The sequence below is a fragment of the Equus quagga genome, chromosome 11 (genome assembly GCF_021613505.1).
Source record: "Equus quagga isolate Etosha38 chromosome 11, UCLA_HA_Equagga_1.0, whole genome shotgun sequence".
Lineage (NCBI taxonomy): Eukaryota > Metazoa > Chordata > Mammalia > Perissodactyla > Equidae > Equus > Equus quagga.
Window position 1 is genome coordinate 95,474,890 of NC_060277.1, and position 13,478 is coordinate 95,488,367.

Sequence of the window (13,478 nt, forward strand, 5' to 3'; positions counted from 1 at the left end):
ATAGTGAGAAGGAAATCTCCAGCCTCACCTCCCAGCAGCCACACCAAACTCTTTCCCACTTCTTTGCCTTTGCCCAGCTGTTCCAGACCTTCCAGGCCACCTGCAGCCTTGCCTGCCCACTCCTCCATCACCCACCCCACCCACACTCCCCCAGAAAGGGAGAACTAACTCCAAGTGACCTCCTTGCGTGGGATGTCCTCCAGGCCTGGGACCAGTGACTGGCCCGGGGCTGCGTTCCAGAGCAAGTGAGAGAGTGAATGGATGAATGAATGAATAAAGGATGGAGACCTGGGATGGGGGAGAAATGTTCGCAAAGGTCCAAAGTTGGGACAGGGTGAGTCAGAAGCAGGTACTAAGGACAGAGGGCAGAGGGCAGGAAGCTCCCACCTTGCTTCGCAGCTCCTCGATGATCTTGAAGTAGTGGCTGTAGTCACGGGCGGGGCTGGGCCCCTGCTTCTTGTACCAGTCGCGGATCTTCACCTCCAGGTCGGCGTTGGCCTCCTCCAGGGCGCGCACCTTCTCCAGGTAGGAGGCCAGGCGGTCGTTGAGGTTCTGCATGGTCTCCTTCTCGCCGCCCCCCAGCAGGGCATCCCCCACGCCAAAGCTGGAGCCGAAGCCCCCGCCCAGGTTGCAGGTGTAGCCCCCACTGTAGCCGCCTCCCAAGCCTGCCGAGAAGCGGGACGAGGTGACCGACGTGTTGCCAAGGCTGCCAGTTCCCAGGAAGCTGGGCGCCCTGCAGGCACCCCCGACATGGACTGAGGACACCCGAGAGAAACCCCCGCTGGGCATACACAGGCCCTTGAGGGAGCCAGAGGTTGAGAACTGGCGGATGGTGGTGGTGGCAGCCATGGTGTGCACAAGTCAGGAGCAGGGTCCAGTCTGGACAGAGACCCCGGGCAGCCCTTTATAACTGGGCTAAAGGGGGGCTGGGCCCCTGGCCCTTGAAGTCAGAGCCAAAACTCCAGCTGTGTAATTTGCTTCTGTTCCAGCGCCCAGGGCCTGGGGCTCAGGCTGGACACACTGAGTGCATCCCCCAGGTCCCCTCCCATGCCCGAGCCTGGCCTGGGCCTGGTGGCCTCTTAGCTGCCCATTGTCTGTTCAGAAACAAAGGTGGTGTTGGAGCCACAGCCCTAGGGTGGGGTGATCCTCCATCCTTGGCCGCAATTAGGCGGCTGAGCTCACTCTTGGGGGGAGTCTGGGGAACCCAGCCCCAGGAGTCAGGAAGGGCCTGGAACAAGCCTCCACAGGCCTAGAGCCCGGGGGCTGCTTTCGCCCCCCACCCAGCATTCCTGGGCCCCAGGGAGAAGGCGGAGAGATTCGACACCCTCCCCCAAGTACAATGTGGCCCTGAGGGAGCACCCCCCACCCTCAGCCTAGGGGAGAAAAATCAGTCTCTGACAGCAGGGACCCCCAGCCATCTTGGGATGAGTCCAGGACTGTGGGAGGAGACACAGCCCTGGCCTGGAGGGGGTCCCCGTATCTGAGGGGAGCAGACACAGGCACTGACCTGAGGGAGATTTGTTTCCAAGCCTTGCAGGAAGTTAATACACGAGCATCAGTTTCCCCATTTGTAAAGTGGGGGTAATTCCCGCCCCCCACGGTCTTTGAGGGGGTATGGAGAGACAGTGACATCAGTCAAGCTGGTGCCGAAGGGGAGGAAGAAGCAGCGGGTGGGGTGACCACTCCCACTCATGCCCCAGGGCTTGGGAAAAGCCGCCCCGAGGGGCCCCCAGATCTGTGTGGTGGGGTGCCCCTCCATCAGGGCCGTGCCCTGGGGGGCCACCCTGCGAGGGAGGGCGCCAGCCCCCATCCTGGCAGCTGGCACCCACCTCCCGACAACGAGATTACCAGCCTAATCTCCGCGGCGCTAATGACTTAGGTGCTGCCAAGATGTTGGTGTCTGCACCGGGCCTGTCTCAGTGCCGAGCTTCCAGCGGCGGCCACGGGCAGGGGAGGGCGAGCCTGGCCCGGGGCAGCAGGCGTGCGGGTGGCCCAGGCTCTGGAGAGGCCCACACACGGGGACAGGGAGGGAGTCAGACTTTCCATGTGGGCTGGAGCTCCCAGGCTGAGGCTAGACTGCCGGAATGACTTCCTGCCTAGCAAGTGGGTGGCCTCTCACCTGAAGGTGGCCCCTCGCTTGGAGAGTGGGGACAACATGATCTGTCTGGGAGAGAAGGGATGAGCCCCAACTTTATCCTGCTCCCACCCCAGCTGTGAAGTCTGGGGTTCCCAGAGCTGCTGGGAGTGGCGGGGCTCAAAGCCAAGGCTAGAGAGCCAGGGCAGACCACCAAGGCTCTTCCATGAGGTCAGATGTCAGGGAGGACTTCCGGGCACCCCAAGACCGTAGGAGAGGGAACCAATAGAACCTGGGGTCACCTGAGTGGGCCAGAGGCAGGCCCTGCCCCAGTCACCCACATAGGGAATGACAGGCGGTGAAGACCCTCACCATACCTGCCGGAGCCACATTCCCCGGAACCCTCTCCCCAGAAGCTGGCTGCCCTCCTCCACCAGGCAGGCCTCACTCGGCTCAGAGGGGATGGCCGGGCTTCCAGTGCTGAACCTGGTGCACAGTCAATTTAACCAAATTCAAATCTGGGCCTGGGAAGAGGGCCACCGCGCTCAGTGCCTCTCCCCAGAGCCCCCGCCTGCCCTCACCCCACCTCTAACTCCCTCAGACCTTAGCCTTGAGGCCCAGTTTGAAGCGGCAAAGAGCTTACGAGCCTGGCTTCCTCCCTCTAGAATCACCAAAGCCTCACCCTACGTCACCACCATCTGCCCCTCACCCCGGGCGTCAGGCTGCACACTGCCGGCTGGGCCTCAGTTTCCCCACACCAGTGACTCCCAGGCCCTGTGCCTCTGCTCTTTGGAGATGCTGCTGCCTGTGGACCCCTCTGCCCCTCAACCCAGAAAGGCCTCGCTTGCTGAAGGCCCGGCCCAGCTCAGCCCCCTCCCCAAGGGCAAGGGCAGGGTGAGGCCCTAGGAAGGCCTCCCCAGCTCCCCAGAGTGTGTGGCCATCTCTGGCAGGGCCGAAGAACACCTGGACTTTCCTCCTCCACAGCTCGGGGACAGCCCTTGCCAGATCTTCCCAACCACGGTGGGAGGAAACCGAGGCCCGGTGCTCCTGGGCGGCGGCCAGGCAGCAGAGCAGGCTGGGGCCAGGCTCCCTGGGGGGGAGGAAGGCCTGGCAGGAGCAGCCAGAGGGCTGCACAGAGGTCCTCTCAGCCATGACTCCTCCTGCCCGGGCCTGTCCTCCACCCCCGGCAGGGAGAGGCCCCGGGCCCACAGCCCCCGCTGTCGTCAGCAGCTTGGCCCACATAGGGGACGAGAGGAAAAGGAGGAAGAGATCAGCCCCAGAGGTTTCTGGGAGCCAAGCACAGAAGGAGAGGAGACAACAGGAGGCCCCCAGGGAGACAGCGGGGATGGCTTCCAACATCCCCCGGGGTCCTCAGGCCAGCCCCAGGCTCAACCACCCCACAAGCCCTGGATATCCTCCAGAGGTTGCTGAGAAGCCCGTGTGCTGGAGCGTGGAGGGCGGACAGGCCCCACCTCAGAGCTGAGCAGGCCCAGGGAACTGGGGAGGGTCCCGGGACTACACCACCCCACAATGCTGACAGAAGGTGCAGGGTGAGGAGCAACCTGAGGTATACAGTGGATGTTCAACAGATGCATATTGACGTTGACACAGGTCATGACATATCTGCCCAGCTGACCTTGGCTCCTACAGATCCCCCAAGCATTGACCGTCCACCCCTGATCCCTTCCCAGAACCCAGGGCATGGCTTGTATGCAGCAGGCACTCTGTAAGTGCTTGTTGAATTGTTAGAGACAGGGAGCCTGGGCCATGACTAGATGGCAACAGGGACCCAGGAAAGGAATACACTGCCACTTACCCTCCCCCCAAGGAAAAGGGTCCACATCAGGGGAGGTCAGGGAAAGCCAGAGTCCCAGGAGCCCAGAGGCAGGCTCCCAGCTTAGCTTGGCTTGGCTGATGAGAAGAGGACCCCAAATCCTTCAGGGGTCCCAAAGTCCCTCACTCCATCCCGGATCCCTGCCCCAGGGTGCCTGTCGGCTCCTTTCCATTCACCCCACAAACATGGAGCCCACTCTCACCTCTCACCTGCGGGCACCTTGCCCGGGATGGGAAAGGCAGGGCCAGCAAGGAACTCACAATGCCCTGCCGCCTACCTCATCCCAGAGCACTCCCCACCCCTGCCCAGCCATGCACCCTGCCCAGCCACACCTGCCCTCAGGGGGAATCTGCTTCTTCCTCTCTGCCGCCTGCCTAGATCCACCCACTAATGATTTGTGTCTGGCTCCAAAGGGGCCCCACCCTCCCCGGGGCAGCAGGAGATGCAGAACATTCCTGGGGCTCCCAGGAGCTTCCTCCAGAGTGGGAAGTCAGAGGCGGGGTCCCCCAGGGCCCCCTGCACACCCCAGGGGTTGCCAAGTGTGCCCTCCCCAGGGACAAGCAGACTCCAGCCACCTCCCTCTGAGAGGTTTCCAGGAACCATCGGCTTGGGGTGGACACAAGACATCAGATACAGTCACCTGGGGTCACCCCACATCTCCAGCAGGGCCATCAGCTGCCCCGGGCCCCTCTCCAAAAAGGACCCTCCCCTGATGGAACCCAGGTCAGGAGAGGGCAAGGGAGGGCGGGCGGGAAGCAGCGGGAATGGGCGGGGAGGAAGTCGGGGAGCCTGGGAAGGGGAAGCGAGCGCTGAGGGAGGCACCCGTGGGAACTCCTGCTGCTGCCCACAGGCTGGAAGACTCCAGCAGACAGGACTGCATTCCTCCCTCAGCCTCCCCTTCCTCTTCCCACTCCCCCCCTTCCTTGGCTTAAGGGGGTATGGGGGAGGGTGAGAGGCAGCAGCCCAGGTAGGGTCCTCTTTCAGGCTGGCACCCCCCTTGGCCCTGCAGACCAGCTGAGGGGGCCCTGAGGGCGCCCCAGGACCCAGACCCTGCCTTCCGGACCCCGGCTTTCCAGGGTCCTCGGGCCAGCCCCACCTGCCGGCGCTGCTCTCTGCCCTCATGCCCTGCGAGGCTGGTGGCTCCGGCTCACTCACACTCATTGGGACCTGCTGTTTCTTCGGTGCCCTGGAGAGATTTCCTCCAGGGCAGCTGTGGCCCAGGTTCCCTGACAGAGGGGCTTGGTCTCTCCCCAGAGAGGATCCTTCCTCAGGGTAGCAGCCGTGCCTTCCCCTCACACTGGGAGCTCGCTTGGGGTGGGGGCTGTGACTGCCCGTGTGAGCGTGGGGATGCTGAGCATGCCGGTCTCCCCTCCTTCACCTAACACAGCCGGCAGGAAGGGGGCTCTTGGCTCTTTGTCTCGGTGCATGACCACCCAGCCCACCACAGTGTGACCAAAAAGGGGGGAGGGCCAGAGGATGACCTGGGGACAGAGAATCAGAAGGAGGACCAGGGGAGGAGGATCAGGGGAAGGAGGATCAGAGGAGGGAGGATCAGGGGAGGAGGACTAGAGGAGGAGGACCAGGGGAGGGAGGACCAGGGGAGGAGGACTAGGGGAGGGAGAACCAGGGGAGGGAGGACCAGGGGAGGATGGATCAGGGGAGGAGGACCAGGGGAGGGAGGACCGGGGAAGGAGAATCAGAGGAGGAGGACCAGGGGAGGAGGATTGTGGGAGGCAAGAGGAGGCAGAGTGGCTTGGATCCCAGTGTTCCCAGCTCAGGAAGTCCACACTGGGAAGGGAGTGATCCGTCCTTTCCAAGGGCAAAACAGGAGGCAGAGGCCTGGGCTTGGTGGCACACCTGCCCCACCACAGGCCCCCTTCCGGCTCCTCCCCTGGAGGCCTGCCTCCTCCTGAAGCTCCCAACCGGCCTCCAGGAGCAAGCTCCCTCCGCTACCCTGCCCAGTCCCCTCGTCCTACCTCTGCCTCAGAACCCGGGCCCTGGGGGTTGTAATCCAACCTTTCAGGTGAGGTAGCCTTTCCCCAGCAAGGCTGTGGGAGGAACCACAACTCCTTATCTCCCCCAGCCCCAGGTCAGGCACGTCATCTGTGATCACGACCCTGCACCGCAGGAGAAGAGCTCAGGTGCCTGGGGTCCATCTGGACCCTGCGTAGCCTGGGGCACATCACGTCCCTTCTCTCAGCCTCAGCTCCCTTGTCTGCAAAATGAGGCTACTAGACATCCATGCCAACTCTTCGTGAGGCTTAAACAAGAGAGCGTGTCACTGCGGCTGGCACCATGCCTTGTATGTACAAGGGACTCCGTGAAGGCTTGGCGACTCCAGAGCTGGCTGGGCGAAGGCTCACGGGGCTGAGACACAGCCCTTCCCTCCCTGCACCAGGCAAGTAATGCCCCAACCACATCCACCTCCCAGTCCCCAGTACCCATGAAGGTGCACCTTACCCGGCAAAGGGAGCTTGAGGGTGTGATTACATTAAGGGACTTGCGATGGGGAGATCATCCTGGATTAGCTGGTGGAGCCCAATATAATCACAGGGGTCCTTATAAGAGGGAGGCAGGAGGGTCAGAGTCAGAGAAGGAGATGTGAGAACAGAAGCAGAGGTCAGAGTGGTGCAGCCATGAGCCAAGGAATGTGGGCAGACTCTGGAAGCTGGAAAAGACAAGGAAGAGATCCCCCCTCCAGAGGCTCCAAAAGGAGCACGGCCCTACTGACACCTTGATTTTAGCCTCGTAAGATGCATTTCAGACCTCTGACTTCAGAACTGTAAAATAATAAATGTGCAGCTTTAAGCCCTGAAGTTGTAATTTGTTACATCGGCAATAGAGAACTAATACATTCCACTGGCCCATTCTAGCATCAGTGAGTGCTAGCCATTCTCACTTGTGTTAGAATTATTCAGCGGTGGATCGGCTCCCCTTCCAGAATCATAATCCTTTGCAGCCAAAAGATGGCTTTCCATTCATCTCTGGGCCCACGATAAGGTCTCACTCAGTGCTTCGCACACAGTAAGTACCTGATTGATGCTTGGTGAGTGGACACAGGCAGGCAGGGCCCTAAGTTGGACACCATTCAGCAGCCATTCATTGCATCACTGTGTGACATTCCCCGGCTGGGTGCTGAGACTCCGGCACTGAGTCAGCCGAGCCCTGCCCTTAACAAGCGCAGGCCAGGGAGCGGGAGATGCACAAACAGTCCGTCACAGCACGGTGTTCTTTGTGCCGTGATAAAGGTATGTGTGTACAGCACCTGGGAGGAGCGGGAGGGAGCGACTCATTCAGACCAGGCCGCTGAGGACAGTTTCACAGGGAGAGACAACAAAGCTGGGTTTCGGAGCCAGGTTAGGGCTCTGCCAAGCCGAGAAGACAAGGTGAGAAATCACCCAGGCAGAGGCGGGGACACGCCTGGTGGGTTTGGGGAACCCAAGCCAGGAAACTTGTAGCTGGATCCATATTCCCAAGGGGGTGCAATAGGAATGCTAAGGAAAATGGATCCCAGAAAAAAATACATCCATTCGGCTACTGTTCATTGAGCGCCTACTCTGTGCAGGACACTGTCCTGGGCTCTGGGGATAAGGGGATGACCACAACAGACAACATCTTTGGATGGATGCATCTTTGGATGGAGCAGACACTCTAGCGGGAGAAATGGGCAATAACCAAACCAGAGAACCATACGTTCTCCATGGAAACATACAAGGGAACATGGGTGCCTCTGGGGGCCAGGGAAGAAAGCCTCTCCTAGGCCACATTTATGGGGGAAACCAAATTAAGGAAGGAGCCAGTGAGATACAGGGAAGGGCATTCCAAGCTGAGGTAACAGCAAGTGCAAAGGCCCTGAGGCTGGACCAAGTACTCCTTTGCAGCAAACATAAAGAAGGGCCAGTGTGGCTGGGGTGGGTGAGCAAGGGAGAGAGGGGGCTACACAAGGGGAGATGGGGCAGAGCAGTGGCTCTCAGCCCTGCTGCACCAGAGCTGGGCCCAGGGGTGCTAAAGAGAGCCAGGCCCGAGGACAGTGCTCCAGAGCCTGGTAGGCCAGGGCAAGGCACCTCCTTGTCAGTTTTTGCTTGTTTCACTGCCTTTAACGAGCTAATGTGCACTGTGACTCTCCAAGGAGGGAACAAAGTGCTAAGCGTTTCCCAAACTTATTCACCCATGGAGCCACTTCCGGGATGAGCATGTGGACCTCGGGTTCCTTAGAACTCATCTTGAGAATCTCTGGGCCAATTCCTGTAAGTGGAAGAAACGGCCAGAATGAAGGTTGGAAAGGGAGACCGCCACGAAGGGCGTGCCGCAGGGTCTGGACTTTATCCTGTAGCAATGGAGTCAGCCAAGCGTTGCTGTGCAGTTTTGTTTTTAATGTGTCTGTTTATAGAGATTTTAATCATACAAAGGGATATTACTGAGCCTGTCAATGCCTCCGTGCCCCAGTTAATCATCTCTCTTGGAGAAGCACCTCATTCTTTTTAATCCATCATGACCATGAGCTATAATTTATTTACTCCTGTCCCTACCAACCACCTCTCTGGTCTCCAGGTTTTTCGGCTTTTACAAACAACTGCGTAATAAACGGCCCTGAACAGGGCGCCTGGAGAACTTTGCGAATACATCCTTAGGGAAATTTCAGCAGCGGGATTACGGGGCTAAAGGGTAAATCCATTTTTTACTTGGATAGCTATTGCCAAATTTTCTTCCAGAGCGAAATGAAATTATATCTTTGCTTTAAAATACTCTCATCTCCCCACAAAAGCAGGGGGAGAGAGAAGGAACAAGAATGGCAGCATGTTGACAATTATTGAAACTAGCAGTGGGCATACAGAAGTCTGTTTTGCTATTCTCTCTACTTTTGCGTATATTGGAAATTTTCCACAGTAAAAAAAAAAAGTCTTCTTGAAAAGTTCTACAAATTTTTGCTCCCACCAACCGTAAATGAGAATAACTCTCCCTGGCACGTCCACCAGCACGGGTCTCGCCAAGGTTTGAAGGTTTGTCTGCTGTTCTCCAATTTTTGTTTCTGCTAGTTAAAAAAGGCTTCTCGGGGGCCGGCCCAGTGGCGCAGCGGTTAAGTTCGCACGTTCCACTTCGGCGGCCCAGGGTTTGCTGGTTCAGATCCTGGGTGCGGACATGGCACCACTTGGCAAGCCATGCTGTGGTAGGCGTCCCACATAGAAAGTGGAGGAAGATGGGCACGGATCTTAGCTCAGGGCCAGTCTTCCTCAGCAAAAAGAGGAGGATTGGCAGCAGTTAGCTCAGGGCTGATCTTCCTTTAAAAAAAAAAAAAGGCCTCTCTCTTGCTTCAGTTGCATTTCTTCAGTCACGAGTGAGATTGAAGCTCCTTCCTTAAATGTTTTGGGTCGCTTCTTGTTTTTTATGAACCAGCTGTTCCTCATCTTCACCTCTGTTTTCCGTGCGGTCTTCTCCTTCCTGTCTCGTGTGAGCTGTTGGTAAATGTGGGAAGAAGGCCTTTGGCACATGGGTTGCGAACGCATTTTCCCAGTTGGCCACCAGTCTTCCAACCTTGTTTATAGTCATTTTCCACATGGATGACCTCCCTTAGGTGACATTCGCTGATTTCTTCTTTCCTGCATCTGGGCGGCAGGTAGTTTGAAGAAGGGCTCGCTTTGGTAGCGATGTGAAAGCTGGATGGGCCCAGGGCTGGGCCCACGGCTGAAGCAATGGCCTGGGAGAGAGATGGTAGGACGGCACATGGTGGCCCGCTCAGAGGCGGGCCCGTGTGGCGGACACACCTGGATGACTCTGCATTTTTGGGGGTTGAGCAGGTGGCCGGGTAATGATGCTGCTGACTAGGATGGAGAAGCCAGAGGGGAAAGCAGGATTCCAAGGAAGAGAACAATTCATGGCTCTCAAAGCACTGAGTAGCCTGCGAGGTCACACCTGTTTGCCTGTCTCCTCCTCCAGACACGAGCAGGGACCCTGCCTCCTTCTTCTCTCATCCCCAGAAACAGACGTAGCCAATGGTGCTTGATAACCGTAGAAATGAATGAATAAGCGAACAACCTGAGTTGAGGGTGGCTCTGCCTGGGTGGAGATGTCAGGAGGCAGAAGGAGGAATTCACAGCAGAGGGGACTTTCTCCTCCCTACTTTTCCCCCAAGGAGTTGATGGTGTTGGCCCCACCTCGTCTGAGCCAGCCAGACCTGGCCGTGTCCACCAACCTGGGGCAGAAGACCCGGGTGTGTGTCTGCTCCCGAGAACTCTGGCATCCACCGGCTCCTAGGAGGTGGCAGCTGAGGGACCCTGCTGGACACCAGGTGAGGAAGTCTCCACCTAGAGGCGAGAGCGAGGGAAGCAGGGAGCCAGCGAGGTCAGGAGAGAGACTACAGAAGCAGAGCCCTAGGGCTAGAGCCCTGCAGAACTTTCTAGAAGGCCGCCTGGCCCCAGTAGACTACCGAGGCCCAGAGGAACACCTCCAGGGCAGGGCAGGCAGGCTGATCACATTTCTGGGGGTAGTTTCCAGGTCACCACCTGGAGACGGGATGGAAACACTGACCAGACTGCTTGACCAGGGAGCAGGGGAGGGGGAGAAAGAGGACACCGGGGGGCTCCCCCCTCACGAGGTCGTCCCTCTCACCCCTAGGCTCCGTAGCTCCCAAGGGGGAAGCCAGAAAGCTTCCGCTCAGGACTGCAGGCCCCGGGGCTTTCCAAGAAGGATCCCCGTTTCCACCCGGACTCTCCAGCACGCCGGCTGGAGCCTCAAATTTGTACCAGGAGCGCCCTCTGCTGGCCACTCTGGGTCGCCGCCTCTGCTCTGCAGTCCGGGGAAGTGACTGCCTGGGGCTGGCGGAGGGACGAGGGGACTCAAGACGTCCTCCATCTCCGCTTCACACTGTCCCTCCTCCAGGGGCTTGGCTTCTCCTCACCATCTTCAGCTCCTCTCCCTCCAGTCCCATGACCTGCATAGCACCAGGGACCTAGGCTGGGCCATTGTGTCTTTTCCCCTGCCTCTAGGCCAATGGACACGAAAATCCTTTCTGAAACTGGCTTGTGCATTACTCTCCCCTTATTCTCCATCTCAAAAAACCCTCCCCTGCCTCTGGCACAGAGCTCTCCTCCCCGCTCCCACCTTAGGTCGTTCTATTAAACTGCTCACCCCAAAGTCAACCTTCCTACTCAGCTTCTGCCAGCCCTGAGTGTGAGGGTCCCTGAGGCACTGTCCACTCCGTGGGGCCACCCTCTTCCTGCTGCAAACTCCTTACGGACTGCAGCTGCTCTTAGCTCGCTCTTGTCGGAGAGCCCCACGCAGAGTGTGGCACCCACTCCACTCCCAATAGATGGAACGTGTCTGTGTATAAGCCTTTGTGAGTGACCAGTGTGTGCATCTGTGTCCTGGCGTGCCCTGTGTGTGTGTGCACAGACAGGACAGTGCGTCCACCTCTAGGGGGTCTCTGTAGGATGACCCTGGTGGGACTCCTCGCCCAGGCTTCAGGCAGCTCTGAGCTGGAGGTAGGGGGTGTCCTGCGCCGCCAGAGGGCAGCACTGGGCCACTGCGGCATCGCTGGGCGACTTGACCCAGACGTACAGACGCCCATGAAGGCCTGGCGAGAATGACTTCAGAATAGCAACAAAAAATTAAAAATAGAAATACCATACGATCCAACTATCCCACTACTGGATATTTATCAAAGAACATGAAATCAATGATCCAAAGAGAGTTATGCACCCTTATGTTCATTGCAACATTATCCACAATAGCCAAGATTTGGAAGCAATCCAAGTGCCCATCAACTGAAAACTGGATAAAGAGGGTGTGGTGTAGATATACAAAGGAGTACTATTCAGCTATAAAAAAAAAAAAAGACAAAATCGTCCCATTTGCAACAACATGGATGGACCTTGAGGGTATTATGTTAAGTGAAATAAGCCAGACAGAAACAAATATTGCACGATTTCACTCGTGTGTGGAAGATAAACACGTAGATATCAGAGAACAGATTAGTGGTTATCAGAGGTGGGGCAGGTGAAAAGGATAAAGGGGCACGTATGTATGATGATGGACAAAAATCAGACTACTGGGGGTGAGCACCAGGAAGTGTGTTCAGAAATTGATAAATAATAATGTACACCCGAAATTACACAATGTTATAAAACATTATGACCTCAGTAAAATTACTGGGGGAAAAAAAAAGAATAACCCAAAATCCAGGTAGTGCTTTACAGTGCGTCCTGGGAAGGAGCGCTCCTCAGAGCTTCTGAAACTGGGCGGTGGGTTCACGGGTATTTGTTGTATCTTAATTCTCAAATCCTATGCAGATTTTGTAGATATTATTTTTATTATTATTTTATATCATATATAAATATAATATATATTATATTATATAAAATATTATGTCTTATTATTATTATTATTTGTGGTATTACTTTTTTTTCTGGTAAAGAACGGCCTCCGAGCTCTCTCTAGGATGAGGAAAGACCACTCACCCCTCTGAGTAAACTCTCCTGGGGCAGCACTGAGCCTCAGCGCCCTGGTCTCCCCAGAACTCCCGGGGAGGGCTCTGAGTTTCCCAGGGTTGACCGTGGCCTTGGGTCCTCGTCAGGCCTCTCCCCAATAAGCCACACAGCTCACACACATTCACACTCTCACACTCCAACAAATTCACACTCTCGCTCATTCATAGACTCCTACAAGCTCACACACATTTACATACACACTCCCAGGTTCACACATCCACAGCCTCCACACAGTCACACTCATAGACACACATTCACAATCACAGGCATACACATACTCACGCCCGCTCATAGATCCACACACACTCACATACATTACACACTCACAGACTCCCACACTAACACAATCAGCTCACGTGCACACTCATACAGACTTACACACATTCACACTCACAGACTGACAGACTTACACATACAGTCACAAACCCACACACACTCACACTCACTCACATCCATACTCTCACACATTCATACAGCCTTGCACAACCTCACACACTAGTACACATTCAAAGCCTCACACACTAATACACATTAACTGACACACTCATACTTTCACACATTCATGGACACACTGATGCACACACTCACACTTGTGCACATTTACAGGCCTCTCACTGTTCATACTTTACACACATTCACACACTCACACAAAGCAGCCATTACTACTCACACACTGGCCCATTAAACTTGAGTCTTCACAGGGGGAGAGAAGGAGCTTGTACCACCTTGATCCTAAAAGAGATTTCTGGAACCTTCCCAGGAGACCCCAATCCCAAGGTGGAGGGATGTCTCCTCAGACTGGAGGAAGCAGAAGCAGAGCTAGGATCATATGACAGCCTTTGCAAGTCCACAGGCCTCAGAGGAATGCCTCACACTTCCCGCACCCATTCGTTAGTTCATTCTGTCACTCCCTGAGCTCCGTGAGGGAGGGCCTGGGGCCATGACAGTGGACACACAGTCGACCCTGACCTTGGGGAGCTTTGTGTCCAGGAGACACACGTGGACCTCACAGGCTGACTGAGCAGGGCATCATGGAGGCCTGAGCAGGTGCGGCTGTGGGGGCACCTACGAGGGGTACAGGACAGCA

The 13,478-nt window shown here is 56.8% G+C and overlaps 1 protein-coding gene across 9 annotated transcripts in view; it reads right to left on the reverse strand.

Annotated features, from left to right (window-relative positions):
* LOC124246713 (keratin, type I cytoskeletal 42) overlaps window positions 1-13,478 on the reverse strand; it is a 32,559-nt gene that overhangs the window by 6,876 nt on the left and 12,205 nt on the right. For 5 of the 9 annotated variants that reach the window (XM_046675171.1, XM_046675178.1, XM_046675172.1 and 2 more), the window contains one exon: window positions 388-665. The exons of 1 other annotated variant lie outside the window; for it this stretch is intronic. In XM_046675171.1, the coding sequence (XP_046531127.1) occupies window positions 388-665 (278 nt within the window). Of the gene's footprint in view, window positions 1-387; window positions 1,010-13,478 lie in introns of those variants that run through there. 3 more of the 9 variants (XM_046675173.1, XM_046675175.1, XM_046675177.1) reach the window with 3 other exon arrangements.